The 20521-nt window shown below is 39.4% G+C and overlaps 1 protein-coding gene across 5 annotated transcripts in view; it reads left to right on the forward strand.

Moving 5' to 3' along the window:
• garnl3 (GTPase activating Rap/RanGAP domain like 3) overlaps positions 1 to 20521 on the forward strand; it is a 126591-nt gene that overhangs the window by 25116 nt on the left and 80954 nt on the right. The window contains exon 1 of one of the 5 annotated variants that reach the window (XM_012866210.3): positions 13794 to 13877. The exons of the other annotated variants lie outside the window; for them this stretch is intronic. Coding sequence (XP_012721664.2) covers positions 13828 to 13877 — 50 coding nt within the window. The 5' untranslated portion in view covers positions 13794 to 13827. Of the gene's footprint in view, positions 1 to 13793; positions 13878 to 20521 lie in introns of those variants that run through there. 5 annotated transcript variants of the gene reach the window in all.

Genomic DNA, 20521 nt, shown 5'->3' on the forward strand with positions numbered 1-20521 from the left:
TGAGATCTACCAAATAAAAGGAAATATTTATTTTAGTGTCCAACTATTATAAATGCAAAAACAGACCAACCAACATTTGTCATTTGTACAGTCATCAGGACTCTGATGTCTTGTTGAAGATACTTTTATTTAACGTTTTAAGCAACGATCAAATGAGGAAGTGGGTGGGTACAATGTTGCAACTGAAGAAGAGGGAACACCCTCTCTGTAATATGAATTATGCTGCAAAACAATGACATTTTGACATTAAAATAACCTCTTGAGAAACAGCTAAGACTTATTTCCAGGCTCTGTACGCCTTAGTTTAGAATGATTTTATCAGAGCGGCATGCTATGGAGAGCTCCATAACATGTTCAAAACGTTGCAACATTGCAACGGTTAAGCTCTCACTGGCCAATATGTCTTATTTTTACAAAAAGGATAAAAAAGAAGCAGAAGTTTAGGAATTGACTTTGACTGTGTTACATTATTACTGGTGTGCGTTTTAATGTACTTTAGTTGAAAGAGGAACATCTGCATGAAAAATAACTTCCACTTTCCATCAACAGAAAGTCAGATTATCTGTGTGAAAATCGACAGCATCCACCGTAAAGCCGTTAAAAGGCATTCACTTAAGCGTTATACATAAACAATAGAGTCGTAATGTGCTTGAAGTTACATTTTGATTATGTGAACACTCCAAGCACTCAACTAGGATTGTTTGTATGCCTCATCTCCATTCAGTCTAGCAATTAATATTGAAAGATGTCACTATTGGACCATAATAAGCCAATTAAAGTTCATTCACATTTTCAGTCATTTACATTTTATGTAAAAAAAGAAAATCTGGATAGTATTTCTATCAATTTCAAAGGCCTTCTATGTAAGCCTTTTTAACTATAGCTTAAGGGCACCTAAAAAGAAAATTAGCCGGACCATCTGTTCATACTGCTGTGCTGAAGTTCTAATATTACACCAGCAAAGCAAATGTACTTGTAACAGTGTTGTATATCATAGAAACTCTGCAGTAAAGCTGTCCCAAATAGTTATTGGTCGGCGGGTATTCAGAAAATCCACAGGAGTTAAGATCGTCTCCTGTTTTCCCCGGCTTTGAATTGTAACATCTGGGCTTTGACTCGAGCCAGCACTCTCCCTTTCCATTACAGTCCTGTTAAAAAAATTAGGACTCCCCATTAAATATTGAAGTCTTCCTTTGGAAAGCATCACATATGAATGCCTAATCTTGTTTTTTTTTTTATTCGTCTCTATAAAAGAAAGTGATTTAATTACAAAAAAACACACAAAAAATACCTTGTTTTATCTTAAAAGATAGAAATAAAATGTGTTTTCTGAAGAAAAAGGTAGGAAACCCTAAAGAGTTTGGCCCTCTTTGGCTGAAATTAGTTCAACGAGACACTTCCATCCATCTACTAGTCTCTCAAACAGCCCTAGTTTAAAGTCTCTTCACAGCATCTGAATGGGATTGACATCTGGGCTTTGACTCAGCCCGGGACTTTTCCTTTCTTTTTCAGTCAGTCATTGTTTTGGATTATTGTCTTGTTGCAGGGTCCGGTTCGTCTTCCGCTAAAATCTCCTTACAGATGAGCTTACATTTTCCTCAAGCACCCTCTGGTACGTGGCAGAATTCACGTTGAGATAGCCAGGTTCAGCTGCACCAAAACATCCCAAAGCATGACGCCTCCTCTTCCATTCTTCACAGCTGGTATAAGGTTCCACACCTGGAAAATATGTATTTGGCTTAAGGCAAGCATGTCTCCTTCTCTGGTGTCAAAATAAATTCAGTTTCGCAGTTTTAAACCATATCTGCCCAAAGAACATTATTCTAGAAGTCCTGGTTGTTGTCCAGACTCCCTCTGTCAAATTTCAGTCTGACCTTCATAATTTCCTTACAGAACAAAGGTTTCCTGCTGGTAAACCTTCCCTTTAAGTTTAACTTGTTCAGCCTGTGTCTGGTTGTACAGGCATGCACTTTTTTTATCAGTAGGAGCAAAATCCTACTGTAGGCCTGTTGATGACTTTTCAGCATTCTTTAAAACTTCTTTAAGGATCTTGCAGTCCGCTGTCAGTGTGAAATGGCTAAAACAACCTGAGCTTGACATGTTTGCTGTAGTTTTAAATGTTCTCCATTTGTTAACTGTTTTGTGTGAAGTGGAATACCTGATTTCATGGTCTTTTGAGACTTTGCTAACTCCCGTAGCAGACTCATGAGCTGTTACAGTCTTGTTTCTGAAGGCCTCAGGCAGCCCTTTCAATCTCACCAAGGTGCTCAGTCTTACTTTAAGCACAGCAAGTGTCTGAACTTTAAACAGGATAAACCTCGTTCAAAATGCAGATTGTCACTGTTTTAATGTCTGCTACGTGTTACGTGGCTGTGAGGGATTTTAGCCATTTACAGTGTCTTGCAATAGTATTCAGCCACCTTTTTAATTTTTTTTTAGTTTAGTTTGGATAGATCGTTTGAGACTTTCACATTTTCATTTACAGAACTTGCCTACAACTTTGAAGATGCATCAGTTTTTTTTTTTTTTTTTCATTTTTAAGCAGACAACAACTAGAACAAAATAACAGAAAACCTCAACGCACATGACTGGTCAAACTCTTCTGATTTTTAACAATAAGTAATGGCTTTTTTTCTGGCCACTCTTCTGATAATGGATTGGATGGTACAGTGGGGAAACATTTTTTTTTTACAATCCCACCATCTTGTACTTATTTATTTATGCAACTTGAATTGTTTGAACCACTAGACGTCAGACAAATAAACAACCTCTATTCTTTTAGTTCTTAGTTGACTGTATACCAAGAAGGAACTTGCTTCTGAAAGAAAGATTTTTTTTTAAAACCATCAAAGATTATTTACAATAAAGCAAGAGAGGCTATAATCAATGTTAATCCTTTAATCTCGGTCTCAGAGAGGCAGGGTGAAGAGTGCTGAAGTCTGGTGTTCTGAGCTGTAGGTGGAAAAAAATACCTGAAGTGATACTGAGATGTTGAAATCTGATTTAAAAAAGAATTGAATAGCTGAAAGTAAATAGAGTTATTTAAATGACAGAGTAAGTAGTGCATAAATGGACTGGTAAAGAAAAGGATACATACATTAATATTTTCTCCCAAAGCTCTCTCAGATGCTCCAAACTTGGGATACTGTATTAAACCTAAGCTTACTTCCTCCTTCATACCTTTATCCCCGGTCTGTCTGCTGTGTTCCTTGCTTTTCATGATGACGCTTTGAGGGAAATCAGATTTTAGTTCAGTGGCATCCAAGCTCCACTTTTTAGATTTTTATTCATCAAAACTTATTAAACCATATATTTTCTCCTTCAGCTGTTCCTTTCTGTTACTTTGTGTTGATGTGACATAAAATCCTGGTAATAAAAAAAAAAACATCATCAAAGTTTATAAATACTTTTGCTGATACTTTTACTATGAGCAAGTGGGAAAGGAAACAAGACAGATGAACCATGTGCACAATGGATCAGGTTTGAAAACAGGTTCAAAAATAAAAGTTTTATCACAGCAAATTGTAGACCATAATAGTATGGAGAGCATAGACACACACCTAACCCACCTTTTGTCTCAGACGCTGCTTCTGCTGCTGGAGTGAGGTGAGAAGCGCTTTATTAGGATGCAAAGCAACTCATTCCATATGAATCTAACACCAATAAACAATCAGACAAGAGATGTGATGCTGGCATTGTGATTGCTGTTGTTTGCCATCTGTGGCACGTTTGCACTGGCAGACAGTGTTTCTTTATGTACCAAATGAAAACAAAGAAAACATTTCCTGATCAACAACTGTAAGGGACTGCTAGGAGACACACACACACACACACACACACACACACACACACACACACACACACACACACAGTGTACCTTAGGTTTAAGCCATTTCTACCTTTCCCCAGAAACAAATAATGTGTGATTAACCGCTGTAGCCACAAGAGGGCAGACTGTTACTATGAAAACACTGCTGTGCTACTGCAGTAAGTTTGGGAAAACATAGGGCATAATAACTTGTATTGAAACACTTAAGTTGTCATCGGAGCAAGTATAATGGTTTTGAACAAAATGCATATAAATAATTAAAATAGAAGTTTTTCTTGTTTTTTTTTTACCAATTTTCAAACAACTGATGCACTGATCCCATCTTTCCTCTAGGAGGAGTATGTTACGCTCTAACGAGATGCAAGGACGTTCATTTGGAGAACATGTGGACTAAGTAGCAGGTCTCATTCACAAGCAGGCAGCAGGCCCCATATCATTCTTTCTCTTTCTCTTTTACTTGTTGCATTTTCCCACTAAAGCCTCCCATCCTCTCCTAACACCCCTGCGGACGCGTACGTGGAGGTTCAGCTGCAGGGACGAGGGCCGAGGGCCGCCCAGAGAGCGCCGGAGTGTTATAGACAAAAGGTTAATTCAGCGGATCACATTTAATGAGATCGCCATTATCAATTGCTGCAACCTGACATAGTGACATTTCACAGAGGCCACGTGGTGACTCACTGGCATTTGAGGCTCGCCAGAAACAAACAGGCCGGGGTCTGGATCGAAATCCTCCGCCTGTGAGCGTGTTTGCGGAGTCGGACAACACGTGAGGGGAATACAGGTGGCTGCTCACTGAAAACGACGCCTGTTGAATGCTTGAAAGGGGAAGCAGTGGTTTAATGTTGCCCCTCTGTATATCCCTGTATCACGGGCCATATTCTACTCATATAACACAATGTTACATGCAAACGAAGCCTCCTATTATGACTTTTTCCTCACTGCTGATTACTCTCACAACAAAAGAGACCCGTCATTGTAGGTGTGTTTGATTTACATGTTGCCTCGCCACATGGCAGACAGATAACAGTTCTACTGTAGTAGCTTCTTACCCCCTTTGCATAATATACTGTGCAAACGATTTGTTATTCATCTTTATATCACTTTACATCTACGAGATAAGCAATATTAGCGAGTTCACCTCATCTGACCAGCGTCATGCATGGGAAAAGGGGAACGGCTTCATGCGGGCCACCACAGGGCCAGAGCGGCAGCTGTCCAGAAGCAAGGCGCCAACACTCAGAGGGATTATCGCACTGTTGAATCAAGAGCTCCTGATCCGTTTCGTGCAGATTCAGGCGCTCCGGCTGCCAAAGCTGTGCGTGCCCGCACACACACACACACACACAGTTACCCTACCTGAGACCCGCAGACTCACATCCGCGGCGTGGACACGTGGACTACAAACCCACACGCTGTAATGCTTACACCTACGTTTAAATCCTCGCCTTTGAAGTTTAATTTGTCTGGGGAGCAGAGAGGGCCTGGGATAGTTTAGCTCTGCCAGGCTCCACGCAGCAGAAGATTTGCAGCTTATTGTGTACTTCCTAATCAATACCGACAAGCCTCAACAGACACAAAACGTAAAGGGTGGTGGGGAGGGATGGGGGGGTCATTTAACGATGCAAAGGTAATTAAAGCCACGTCCACATGGTGGATTTGAACATTTGTTTTTGAAGGGATTGTAGAAATCCAACAAATCTTCAATAAAATGAGGTGCACAACAGCGTATTAGATGTTTTTCTTTTGTTTAACCCAAACAGGATCAAAATTATACAAGCCGGATCAAATGTATGCATACACCCCTGCTTTTAGTGAGTTTAAGTGACCGCACATTCTTAATCCTGATGGTATATCGTAGACCCATCCTATGCGGGTATAACTGCTTCAGCCCTTCAAAGAAGACTTTCACAAGGTTCGTGGGTGTTTATGGTAATTCTTCCAGAAGAGCATTAGTGAGGTCAGACTTTGATGTTGGACTTGCAGGCCTTGCTTGCAGTCTCCACCCTAATTAATCCCAGAGGTGTCCATGGCATGCATGTCCTTAAGGACCTTGCACAGTTCTGTTGAAACAGGTTGCCATCCCAAACCTTTGAAAATATAATAGTCCAAAATTGTGTCTTGGTATGGAGTTTATTTAAAAAAAAAAGGCCTGAGCCCAATTCCTAAAAAACAGCCCCACACCATAATCCCCTCTGTACCAAAGTCCTATCTGTCCCTCCAGAGAACACCTCTCTGCTGCTCTAGAGTCCAGTGGCAGCCAATGCATTTCATGCCTTGCTTTCATTGCATGGGGATTTAAGACTTTTCAGCCAAAGCACAATTCAAAACATATGTCCAAACTAGTTTTGGAGTGGATAATGAAAGGCAAAAGAAAACACCTGGAATAATCTTCCTCAAGACCAGACTTTGACCTTTTAAAAAATTCATGCCTAAAGGCCATGAAACCAGCATACTTAGTTGTGGTTTAACAACACCGATAACAAGCATGCCCATTCAGAATTACGCCAAAACCTTGCTGATGGCGACACACCGAGCTTGCTAAAGATTTACCAGACCTTGGTGACTGTATTTGATTCTCTAGTTTCCTTCTTAATGCTGTTTGGATTAGAGAAAACCAACAGTCAATCCGAAAGTGTGATAAAGCCTAAAATGATTTTGATCTTAGTTTTCAAGGTGTTATTGCCTAACGCATTATAATTTCACATTACACCAATCCTGTCCGTAAGAAGCAGGTGGAGAACCCCTTGGCCACTGTAACAGCTTGTTGTCTTCTCGCTTCCCTCGTAAAAGACTGACCTCACTGGCTTTCACATTAAAAGAAGTAGATGACCTCATGCTATGCTCAGGGGTGGGTGTGTCATAGTCGGGGTTGAAGGGGGGGGGGGGGGGGGGATAAAACGTACTTTTTTCTTTGTTTGTGTAGGTAATCTGTCTCGGGGCACTAATTAGAGTTTGGAGGGGGGGTTCAGGTGTCTCGTGTTGGACTCCTGTAACTTTATCCTGACGCCAGGCTCCGGTTACCCTTGAAAACACCTCATTCTTGATGAGCCTCCAGCTGCAACTCTAATTTATTATTAGACACAGCAAAACAAAAACTAAAAGAGAAACATGTCACACGTGGTTGTAGCTTTAGGTGTTTTCCTGCAGTGTTGAGATCCCACGGTTTGGGGGGGGGGGGGGTCTGAAATTAATGAGCAGCTGAGTGCCGTGCAGCCGGGCCTGCTGCGCATTCCCGCACTCTTTCATGTTGTGTTTGTATATGAAGCCTGAGCTGCTGGCACGGGCCGTGGCTGCGCTATTATGATGGTATCAGATTTACCTGGGCTCGGGTTTCAGCTGCTCTAATTGAGAGTGCACGAGGTGTCAAAAAAAAAGAGAGACGGCAAAGAATGAATTCAAACCCACCCTGACATGTTTTTTGTCCTCCCATTCTTCTGCTTTATTCAAATGTCTTCCGCTTTCCAGATGTTCTCCTTACTGTTATTACACACGCTGAAAAAATAAAAAGCAATATCAATTTATTTTTGCACACATTATCGGGTTACATTCCTTTTTTTTATCATTTTTTGAAAAACTCTCTCTCTCGTTTTATTACTATGCACCAATTTAGCAAGGCAACACTATCAGGGGAAATAAAAGTGAGGAATTCATACCAGAAAGTAATTCTGGAAGGCATTGTTCTGGTTCATTTCCACTCTGATGCTTTTACAAAAATAATTTTGTCCATATCCGGCTTGAGCAAAAAGAACAATTACCAAAACCTGTTTCAATGTGGGAAGGATTTTCTATTTTATCATTAAAATGTCATATTCATTGTTGCAGCAAACAAGCCTCGCCAAAAACAAATAAAATTAATTATCACTTTAAGGAAATTGCGCCTACTCCCTCATGTTGAAACCTTTTTCTTTTCAAAACAAGGTCTCATACAAATTTCAGTTGTATCACAAAAGGTTATGTTAGTCCATCCACATTAATTAATTGGTGGTACATATTGGTACGACATATGCATCACGTTGTTTAACATTAAAGACTTAAAAAAACTAACTTTTGGGGGCTCATAACCACCATCTCTAAAAAGAGAAAGCTGTAACAACTTAAATGAATTGTTTCAATTGGTAACAAGTAATTGAATGAAGTTGACCCAACTTAATTTATTTACAATGTTTTAACTTGACATCTTATAAACTAATATAAATAAACTAAGTTGGATCAACTTTGTTGAACTACTTGTTGCCAACGGAAACATTTCAAGTGTTTTCTTCAGACAAATGTGTTAATCGACAGCAGGTCAGACAGAAGTGACATTATTGCATTCAAGCCATTGATTATATCTTTCAGTGATTTAGAGAAGTAATCCCAAGTTTTCAGCCTGATAAAGTTTGTGAGCCAGTCAATGGTTGTATAATTGTAGCAACTTGTGCTGCCAATCTCTCCTGCTCTCTTGTCAGGTTTGGTTTTATAAATGCATCTATCTTCCAGCTCCGCCTCGTGAGCAATCAGTAGTTGGAGAAAATGGAAAGCAAAATACTAGTTTGCCTACAGAACGAAAATGCAGGTTATCATCTTTGCAGCTTCATAACCTTGGTTCCTACACACATTTCAGAACAAAAACAATATATATATATATATATATATATATATATATATATATATATATATATATATATATATATATATATATATATATATATATGCAGACTGAACTTTCCAGAGTTCTCTGTCCTATAGTTTATTTTAAAAATAGAAGAGAACTAAGAAAGACTGTGTAGGAAACCTGTAGATCAGAACATTCATATTTATAGCAGTTATAAAAAAGTTATATTTGGAAATATGCAATAAATGAGACTCAACTGTCATTGCTTTCATGACACCAAACCACACAAAGCACACAGGGTGCCTTTCAAAAACATTTGCAACCCTTGAACTTGTCATTTCCTGTGCAGGAGACACAGCAAACATGTAGAGGAAGATGCCCTGGCCAGGCGAGAGGAAGATCACTTTTTTTTTTGCCTTAATGCATTACTTATTTGTATGAAGAAAAACCCTCATTGCAAACCCCCCCCAAAAAATGGAGGTGGACACATTGTGCTTGGTGGATGGTTCAATTCAGCAGGGACAGAGAAGCTTGTCAGAGTTGAACATAGTAAAATATGCATGGAGCTAAATGGAGAAATCTCCATGAAGAAAACCTTTTCGAGGCTGCCAAAGAGCGGGGTGAAAGCTCGTCTTCCAATAAGTCGACACCAAGCTAAAATGAAATTGGTAAAGTGCATTCACATTGTGGGATGGTGAAGTCCAGATCTAGTTGAAAATCTGTATGCATTTAAAATAGCTGAATATTGTCAATTAGGTCCAATCAAGCCTGAACTATTCTAAAAAGACAAAAGGTCAAAGATTTCAGTCTCTTGATGAGTGAAGATGGTAGAGTCTTAAACCATCGGCATGACTGTGTGCACGTCACACTTTTGTAGATTTTTGTATAACTTCACAATTATATTATATTTTGTGTTGGCCTATCACATAAAATCTCCCATGAAGTATATTGAATTCTACGGTTGCGACGTGACTGAAAGTTAAAACAGATCAAAGGGAATTTAGACGTTTGCAAGGCACTGTAGAAGGCTTTTGTGCACATTTAGAAAACGCCTCCCGATGACTGAGTAAAGAATATGTCTGCCGTGGACAGACTTCATCCCATCAGATTAATGAACTGCTCTATAGGCGATTGTTGTTTTCTAATTATCCTCCATCCTAACCTGCTTTTACTCTAGCATCGTAAAATCAGATGTTTTTTATTTTTCCTAGGCTCATTCTTTATTTAATACGTAGCGTGGGCTATTACAGATGTGCATTACTGCAAACTTGTAGTCAGGGTTTTGTTTTTTTGTTTTAGTTTTTGTAATTATTCAACATAGCCTTAGCAATAGGAGTTCAAATTCCATGAGCACTAACATTAAGGTGGCCCGGAACTTTTTTACTTATAGAAATATCTATATGCCGTTAAAAAAATGAAACAGCAAGTGAGTGATTAGAAGATAGATGATGTCATCATGGTCTGGGTCTGTTGTTTGGAAAGTCTGTGGCAAGACTTGAGAACAGATAACAGGGACTGACTGGTGACACGCAGTGACACTGAACAGTTGAAGCAGTCAGAGTTTGCCTAAATATATAAATGCTCTATTAGACATGGGAACGGGAAGTCACCAAATAAACGTTTCCTGTTCATAATAACAAATGGTGAACAGTAAACCTAATATTTTCGTCTCACTTTTAGGGTTTCAGGGAATTGATGCACCGCTGACTGGTTAAAACTACAAAGTATTTTTTTACAGATACTACCCAATGATGTTTTCTTTTTATTGACAAATGTACAGTGACAAGAAACACACGACTGTGTAGTGACATATAGATTTCCATCACAGGATTTCCCAGAAGGCTCAGCACACTGAAGATGAAAGTAGCTATGCCTTTATCTGAGCTGATGACATAACGAGGCAGTACATACCAGACAATCATCTTGAATGAATAAAGAATATAGCAGATAAGCGCTTTTGATAGATTTTGTATTTATGTATGTATTTTATTTAAGTATTTAAGTGGCTCCAGACAGATATTTCAGTAAAATGTGTCAAAATATTTATATTCTTCACATCATCCTCCCAGTCCCTGTGAGATAATGGTGTAGCAATGACTATTATCCCATTTTAAGTGCCAGAGTTGTCATTCCCACATAGCTTACTTCATATTTGCGCTGCAAGAAAATGTTTGCTTAGGTTAAAGGATCAAGCTGCAAACGCTATTCATGCAAGGGATAGTCGGATAGATTGTCACCCGTGGAACAGCATATCTGGCTGGTTTTTATTATTTCTTTACTGTTTTGGGGTGATTTTCTACTTTTGTTTATACCAGAAAGAAATCTACCCTCCAGAAACCACGTCTCCAAGAGCACGTACCTGTGGTGACAACTGATCGAGTTCTGAAGAAGATCCTTGTCTTTATCAATGTTTCCTTCAGCTTTACACTCCACAGCATGTCCAGCATGGCTTGAGGGTCATCAGAGTCAAACTGTGGCTCATACCTGTGAGGCTAAACCCTTTGCTTCTCAACACAACTCAGAATCACTCAGAATCTGTAAAAATGTACCAACCATCATCTGTCCACTATCTTATTTACTAAAGTCAGCTGATCACCTTGGTTCTTGTGTCTGTTTTGATGTAATCAATGCGCTTTTCACTATTTTTGTTTTTTTATGTAATCCTGCACGGATTACTTCATTGCCAAGCTGTGTATAGTGTAGATTTGCTGGTGACAGAAATGCACTACTGGATAGTATCTGTCCGTCGGCTGTTCGAAACTGCTTCTGAGGCAATCTTTTAATTATAACACATTCCTGCAGGGCCGGCCCAAGATTGTTTAAGGACTGAAGCAGACTTTGATTTACGGCCCACTTCTATTAACCTACCACTACAGCATCAACAACTAATTGTCAACATTTAACCACATTTGCATTGTCATTTAATAGAACTGTGTTTATTTCTAACTACTGAGGGTTCATGGTTCATGAGATTAGTTATATTGCGTTTTTCTTGACATAAATAGCTTCTAGGATAAAGTGTTTTTGAAATTGACTGCTGTAACTAATAGGCCTGCAAAATTTAGAAAATCTTGGAATACTGATAATACTGGTGAATATCGCGATGACAATATCAGTTGCAAAACACGTTTGTTTTCTTCTTTCCTCTCTTTCTCATCTGTGCTTCCTACACTTGGTGACCTTTAGCATTTTGAGCAATGCCATTTGGGTTTGGTGTGAGCGCCTGCTGCCCTGAGTATCTGTCCAACTGGCTCAGTATGACGTTGGCATGTAAAACTGCACTTTCAAAACACTTGGAATATATCAGCCAACATTTATTATACAGACAGCCCTGTGCAATGTGAATATCTCATTCACTGATATTGCAATGACAATATGTTTGCAATAATATTGTGTTGCGCTAGTAAGTTCATCTCTCTGACTTATAGTTGAAACTACACATGTCTGGCACAGTGTATAAAAGACACTGTTTTGTTCCCATCACCACAACTTTAGTTCATCCTTGGGTACAATTTGTCCCAGAGATAAATGTGGTTTAATGAAAATGTGTGTATCAACCACCAAGGAAAAGCAAATGGGGCTTTTGAAGCTTATGGCTAAAGCTGGAAAAAAAAGACAATGTCATTATCCACACTGAAACAAGTCTTGTACCAATATGGGCTGAAAGGCCGCTCAGAGAGGAAGAAGCCATCACTCCAAGAGCAACATAAAAAAAAGCCAGATTACAGTTTGCAAATGCACTCAGTGGTGAAAGACCTTCATTTCAGGTGATATGTTCTGTGTTCTGATCAAACTTAAAGTGTTTGGCCGTAAAGTGTTTGGCCGTGATGTCCATCATTACATTAGGGGTGTGCAGTGGCGTGAGCATCATGTTGTGGAGGAATCGTGTTGTGGGACAGAATGGTGCTCATCACGAAATAGATGATATCACGAGGAGCAAACATTACATGGAAACATTGAATTAACATCACAGGGTATGCCAGGAAATTAAAGCTTGGGTACAAATGTCTCTTCCATAAGGTCAATGACCCAAAGCATAGATTAGTTGCAAAGTGATTCAAGCACAAAGTCAATACTTTGTGTGGCCATAACAAATCCCTGATCTCAGTCCAGAAGAAGATTTGTGGGCTGAGCTGAAAAGGTTTAATTGAACAAGAAGGTCTACAAACCTGATTCGGTCACACTTGTTCTGCCAGGAGGATTGGACCAAACTACTGAAAGAGACATACCCAAACCATATATATTTTTATAAAGTTTTTGTTTGTTTGTTTTCATATTAAGGAACTATGTAGACATGACTTTGAAGAGAACAATAGAAATATTTCACTATTCTGGCATTTACCAAACAATACTGGAAATCAGAACCCACCTAAAACAGGAAACTTTGGTCTGATTATTGTTGGAGAAGGGGAAGAAAAACGTTACCTAGTTTTTTTTTTACAGTGTATGGAAACATTTGACTAATGCTGTATTTATTTAACAGAGATGTGAGTAGAACCTGACCAAAGACATGGGAGTGTCTGGAAGGAGGTGCTACTTGATCCGTTGGGGATGCAAGGAGCCGCTGAAAGTACTCACATATAAACACTGAAATAGTCCGCAAGATTTGTTTAACATAACTTTAAAACCTATGAAGATTTGTCATTGAATAACTGCAACTTGTGCAGATAATTTCAAACTTTCTCCACACCTTTGCAGTTTTTATTGCCTTAATGCCTTTTTTCATTTAGCCTGTAAATGCCTAGGACTGACTTTGCATTCCAGGCAGATATGCCAAACTTGAACAGTCAGATCGTTGACTCCTAATGATCAGCACTACATTTAACAGTGAGAAGAAAAAAACACGAGAATCTGCTTTCATTTATTTTATGCACTCTTAGTGCTCCCTGCTACACTCTGCTCCAGGTTCCCTACACTCCGCTGCCTAATTGACGGTGATGTAACAGCAGCAAATCAAGAAGAATAAGCTGCTCTGAATTGTGCTCTTTGCTCTGCAGAGCCTCTGGCACATCCTCCAAACCAGGCGCAGGAAAGACGAAAAAAAAAAAAAAACGCCGGTGACTTCAAATGCACCATACATGTTAGTCTATGTGTGTGGGAGAGAGAAAGAGAGAAAGAGAGAGAGAGAGAGAGAGGCAGAGACAGCACAGTAAACACACAGCTCCTATGACAGAGTCGTTCCGCTTCATCTTCTAAGCAGTGAGTGAACAGCGGGGTGCCCAGAGCGTTTGGAGACCACCAGCCGGGGCTGCGCGATCAGCTGTTTTCTCGGGAGTTTGCGCAGCAGCGGTGTGTGCCTGTGCGCTAGACGGACGGAGCGGGGGTTGAAACTAAAGACGCCGGGGTTTTTTTTTCTTTTTGTCTGCTGTCGCCGCGTCCGCTGGACCTCGCATCGCATGGGGACATGAATAGTGTGGACCCAGCCTCTAACAAACTGTTGACTTTCAATCAGCGGTAACAGAACAACTCGATCCCGCTCGTACCTGTGTGAATGCCTGGCCGCGATCATCTGTTGAATGCTTGTGTGCTCCTGTCTATCTGTCATAATCCTGCAGCTTGTTACGCAGCCGCCCAGAGCAGTTTAGGCAAAGCTGGACACCTGCTCCGGTGTGCGCGCGCGCGTCTGTGTGTGTGTGAAGCATCTGGTGCGCTTTTTACGCAAATTGTATGAATAGCCGGTGATTCTCTTGAGGGTTTTAAAGGTTTCTTTATAAATAAAGTGACATTAATTTATTGTTTTGCGGATAAATGGAGAACTCTGCGTCGCACTGAATCCACAAGTCTCCAGTTGATGTTTTTTATTATTATTATTAAACCACACCTCTGCTTTTAATGCTTTAGTTTTAGAACAATGCGGGCTCGTTTTAAAGATCTACCCTTTCCGCAAACAGCACACATTAGCCTACTATGTGTACACGGAAAAAATATGAATTATTCATGCCGTGCTTTTCAGGTCCAAGAGGGGATGTTGCAGGCAGCCAGGGCAGAGCAGAGAGACACACACACAGAGGAAAAAGAGAGAATAACGCATGTGGTCGCAATGAATTCAGACATTAGGCTGAAAATGGGCAGCTTGGTTCTGCTTCAATCCAAAGTTAGCTCCAGCTTTTTACTGGGAGATCTGAGGTGTTTTTTTTTTTTTTACAACCTGAAATACTGGCAAACAGCCAAATTTGTCTATTTTTTCATGAGGGAGACAGAAGTGTAGTAGCTGTCTTTCAGTCGGCTGACCAGCAGTGCACAGCAAAAGGTCAGCGGAGGGACAGCGTTGCATTGCTCATCTTAGAAAACTCTGGTCAAGGTGGAATTTTCTCTTGTTAAAATTACTTTACATTGTAGAAATGGTTCGGAAGAAATTTTTTGCGGTTTTGAAAATGTAACCTTTTTGAAACCTTGAAATACCTTGAAACTGACAACTGGTCAGTTTCAAGGTGAAACACAGTTTGGGTTAAAAACGTTTTAGGGGGAAATTATGCGTAAACTCTCATTTCTGTTGCAGTTACAAATATTGGGACAAATGCTGGATGTGGCTGTTGCTGTATTAAAGAGTATGTTGGTACTGGATTTAGAAACAATTTTTCATCTGCTGGGCTTTTATAACACTTCTAAACCCATACAGAACAAAAAATCCTCCAGGAGAGGCTATGGGCAATATCAACATTTCCTATCATACTGTACTACTCCTGCATAAATAAAGTAGAAAATTGTGTTAGTTTAAGTTTCAACAGTCTTGCCATTTGCTTCATAACTCTGCTGCAGAAAATGTTAATATTATGGCTTTGAATCTGCAGCATTAAAGCTACATTCTCGGAAGCACTGCTATTTAAAACTACAGAGCACTCGCTGCAGTGAAGAAATGCAAAGGTGGTTGGTACTAGGCTCGATAAACAGATATAAAATAAAACAGTTCCATTTCTGTAGCATCCGTAAACAGAAATGAGTTACATGGACATACGTAAATAATCGGAATAAAGGGCCGTTTGGAATAAAGTTGCATTATGTAAACACGGCAATCGGAATATTGTGATCAGATTAGGCTCAATTGGAATGTAATTATAATACAAATGAGAGGGCTGGTTTAAGCTGATTGACAATCCGATTGACATGGATGTAAACACTAGTCAGGACCAAGTGGTTCTGAATGAGGCAAGCTAACCAGAGTGTGCATGTCAGCCCCATGTTAGTGTTAATTTATTTTATTTATTTTTTGCTTTGAGCGGCTAGACGCTATGCTGGTAAGCAAAATGATCTGTGCTTTTAGAAACATTAAAAGAGCTCAAATTTATTAGTTATTCGGTAACGTCTCAACCGTAATAATAATCTGGTGCAAGTTCCATTCTGGACGAAAGTTATTTTCTTCTGTGTTTCTTAGGGAAATTTTACCACTCTGCACAAGGCAGTGGTCCTATTCTGAATAAAGCCAGTTGCATAAAAACGCACATCATGATCGGTTTAATTGACTGTGTGCCCATTTAAACAGTACAATCCAATTATTTTTTGTTTTTTCACGTCCGAATACATTTAAATCCGATTTTGAAATTTGTTGCATGTAAACATAGCAATTGATTCGGCTGTTAAGTGTTTTTTTTTTTTACTCTTCTTTTTACAGTTATCATTTTGGTGACATATCTGTTTATGTAGAATAATATAATATAATACAGAAGCACCTGCTTCGGTAGTTACTGTTGAGGTTCTATATCCTTCAGCCACCACAAGGGGGCTGGAGCCGCTGCAGTCCCCCACTTGTTGCAAAAATAGGTGAACTTTGCTTTCTTTATAACAGTACACATAATCTGTCATTTCTTTGAATCACACAGTTCATTATTTATACTCATTATTGAGTCTGTCACAGTCTGTAATTAAAAAGTATAATCAAAGGACTCCTTGTTTGGAAAACAGTTGGAAGACTAGTGTGACGACTGCCAGAGCAGAGCTATCCTTTAGATAGATGAAGCATTTTAGTGGCCACTGTCCACTCTGCTATGACAGAGACTGTAATTTGTAACCTTTGCCATACTCCATTACAGAGAGCAGTTCAGTAATGAATATCCATCTTACCTGTGTCTGTTTCTGAGCCATTTGTCTCTGGCCTGGGCTTTCAGCGTCATTTTCCTTTGGCTAACATCCATTAGTCGGCTGGAGAGAGAATGCCTGGACGCTGGATTGCAAAGTTCAAGCACTGATGTAGAAACACAAGAGCGGCTTTAAATGCAGAGCAACTGTTTTACTTCTGACAATCAAACTCCATTGTGCAGCATGGCCCGAGTGTGACACAGCAGCACCATCAGCTAAGATGGCAACCAGCTCACAAACAATGGCGGCATGCTAATTATGTGCAAATCAAACTGCCCCTCAAGTCTGAGGTGTTATTTATTGATATTGCCTATTGATCCATTGTTACATTATGGTGTATTCAGTCTGTGCTTGAAATTGAAATTTTGACTTGGAAAGTCAGACACCTTAGATGTAATGTCCAACATAGCTTGCATGCATCTAAAACTGGTGGACAGTATTTTTGCACCTGTTTTAACTGATTTACAATCCCCACGAATAAACATGTTCTTCTGGTGTTTGAATGGAAAACAACAGGGATAAATATATTGTTATTGGCTTGCATTAGTAGGTACCCTTTTCACTAACCAACAAAAACGAACAAAACCTGCAAATTTTCAGACCTGCAACTGGAACAACACTCAACTTAGGTTGCAGCCTTCCCAGATCCAAGTCCAATTTCCGAGAAATAAAACAAAACGAAGTAGAATAGCCGCAGGCTTCTGATATTACCTTCCGCTCATGAAGACTTTCTGGCCTCACCAGCTTGTTAAAGAAATAACATTCACACATTCATATTTTCAAGATATAAATTTAAAAAAACTTTATCTTAGTAGAGCTAAGCGACAGTCCGGTTTTAAGCCTGTTAACTGAGAACTAATCAAGTTGAACAACCCTTTGGCTCTAGGAAGAAAAGTCTCATGTTGAGACTTTTTTACTTTCATTCCTAGCCCTGCTCTACCCGAGCAGAGGATTTTGAGGACTAAATCCACACAGTATCGGCGTAATCTAGGTTTGAATTCTGATACCAACTCGAGCTGAAATCCAAGTCTGCTCTGCTCCCCCATAGCTCTGCTGACAGATGTTTGTTCCTCATCGGCCTCTGAGCAATTGAATCTCTCCTCTTGTTCTTCCTCTTTAATAAATGTCAGCCCAGCTTGGACAGTTCTTTATCTGTCTGGTCTCACAGTAACAATGTTGAGCAAAAACAGCTCTTGGTTCACCGCTGGTTGTACACCTTTTACATGCGTTAGAAATATCCCCGTTAAAATTAGAATACGGTATTTCACAGTTGAACAAAAACACACCTTCTCAGTCTGGAAAAAAAACATCTTTCCCTTTCGCTGCTAATTGTTGAGTTAAAAAGACATTTTCTGCCTAAATGACAACAGCAGGTGTCAATGTTCCTGCATTCACAGTACAGTAATGTTTAATAGCAATTACTCCTGACATCAACACTAAGGTTTTATGCAACTAACTATGCTTCAATTTAGGTAAATACAGCTGAATCATATGTAGAACATATGATATTTTATAACCTGCTTTTATTTATGTTGTAAGGAGACAAAGATAGTGTGTAGGAAAGTAGACGTCTCTGTGAATATGTCTAATCACTAAAGAACAAATATTGTCAGAATAAGAAATTATGACTTTGGTTTGAAAAATTACATTTGAAAGAATAAAAACAACTGAAAAAGAAAAGCTCCGCTGGATGTAAACCCAAAGTGAAGATGTGTTGTCCACAACACTATTTCAGCTAAATAACACATCATGCACATTAAATCATGAAAAAAAAAAATTCTACCAACTGATGATTTGGAAATAAAACTCTGTGGAGACATAATTTAATATTTTGCTCTAAAGAAAAGTCTCTACATTCTATCTACAAATTTATATCTCTCTATTGTTTACATCAGCTTATCCACGCAGGGTCGAAGGTGGGCCAGCCATCACTGGGCGAGAGGCAGAGTACGTATCTGTAGACAGATGTTCCAAAAAACAAAGTTACTCAAGTCTTAATGGCTTTGGTTACTCTCACGTTTTAAAATATTCTCTTAAGATACCAAATCAGAAATCTTTCCTTATTTTTGATTTCCACCTTCTGCTTCATCTTGAAATGCCAGGGTTTTGCGAGAGGCACATCATTCAGATGTAAAGGGTCTTTAATTTGTAACAGGGGGAGCCTGACACGTGAAATTGACAAGAAGAAAAGGATGTGTGTGTTAATGCAGCATTTGTACTGAGGAACATGTTAGTCTCTGGAAGTCATAATATCTTCCAGTATGCTCAAACTAATGCTTTTTAGATAAGCAGCTTTACACATGGCAGGCTAATTTAAGCCAAAGTGTGCCATAGCTAGTTCAGTAAAAAAAAAAAAAACTGTCTCAGCTCATGAAATCAGTAGCATAATATTTCTCATTTGAATCACAATTTTAAAATATTAGTGGCCCAAAGTTTAGCTCGAAGAGACAAATCAGGATGTTTTTTAATACATTAAGCTGACTGACTACAACACTGGTTTTTAAACCATGTATTCTGGCTCAGCAGGTTCACTCGTGATGTTGATAAAGTTTTAAATCAGACAACATTTGCCTGACTCAAAGTTGGGCCAGATTCTACAACACAGCAGTTAAAAAACAAAAAACAATGTGTCGCAGCAGCCTACCAAAAACTCTAGACCAGTTAAGATAAGATAAGATAAGATAAGATAAGATAAGATAAGATAAGATAAGATAAGATAAGATAAGATAAGATAAGATAAGATAGGCTTTATTGATCTCACAGTGGAGAAATTGTCAATCAAGGTAAAATACTAAAAGATCTCAGGAGAACTGTTTTGAACAAATGGTAATTAGCTTGTACTTGTATAGCGTTTCATCTAGTCGGACGACCGCAATGCGCTTTACACCATAGTCAGTCATTCACACGTTCACACCCTGATGGTGGTGAGCTATGCTAGTAGCCACAGCTGCCCTGGGGCAGACTGACAGAGGCGAGGCTGTCATGTATCGGCACCACCGGATCCTTTGACCACCACCGGCAGGCAATGCGGGTGAACCAGCAACATGTAGGCTACAGGACGACCTCGCCAACTCATTAGGAGCACTGTCGCACAACACTTCTTATAATACTCATAAACCTTTATAAAGTAAAGCAATGAGGTAAAATTGTTGCCCAAAACTTCTCCACAATGATGCACAAGACTCTTAAGGTCACGCAGAAGACAATTTTTTTTACGTCAGGTTCTGTAAAATGAACACAAGCATAAACATTGGCATTATATAATTTGCCCACTCAAGTTTGCAGCCAAATAATGTTATGGCCTGGTGAAGACCAGAGAACATTTTATTAAATCCTAATGTGTCTTAGAATCAGGTGAGGTTGCGAGGGCTTAAAAAGCCAACTATTTTCACCTTTGGACTTATCCAAACCTACTTGGGGCACTTTAAATCACTGCAGGAAGCTATAAGCTCATAAAATCTACACAAGAGATGTAAGGGTTTTTCATTTGGCACGGTGGGCCGGGTTGTATCAATTAATCAAATCCCCCAGAGATGCAGTCTTTTCATGACCCTTTCTGCAGAGGAATAGTGAAGGGTAAGGCAAATTGTGACTTGGGAGCTGAGTGGAAAAAGTAAGAGCGAAAAAAAAAAAAGATGTAGAGGGTTTGATGGAGATGAGATAGAAAGCAAGGACAGTAAAGGTGCAGTGATGGATACGTGCTGTACTATAGATGCACAAATATGCTCTCAAAGCTTCTCCGTGAATTATGTATAAACGGCTTTACTCTGAGAAGAGAAGGATCAGCTAGGTGGAAACAGAGGCAGAGATGCGGGTGGGGACCAGGATGTCAGCAGGTGCGAAAGGCTCCTTGTCAGCCGAATAGATAGAAACAGAAGATTTACAAAAGGTACAAAACATACTTTTTGAATTTAAGTAATAAAGACTTTGACAGATTTGGGCAAAAACGTTTCAAAATGCAATCTGGTGGCGTATTGTTCTACTTCATTTATAATTTATCAAGAAAACTCAATCAAGAATCTCTT

This window comes from Fundulus heteroclitus, chromosome 8 (assembly GCF_011125445.2).
Source record: "Fundulus heteroclitus isolate FHET01 chromosome 8, MU-UCD_Fhet_4.1, whole genome shotgun sequence".
Taxonomy (NCBI): domain Eukaryota; kingdom Metazoa; phylum Chordata; class Actinopteri; order Cyprinodontiformes; family Fundulidae; genus Fundulus; species Fundulus heteroclitus.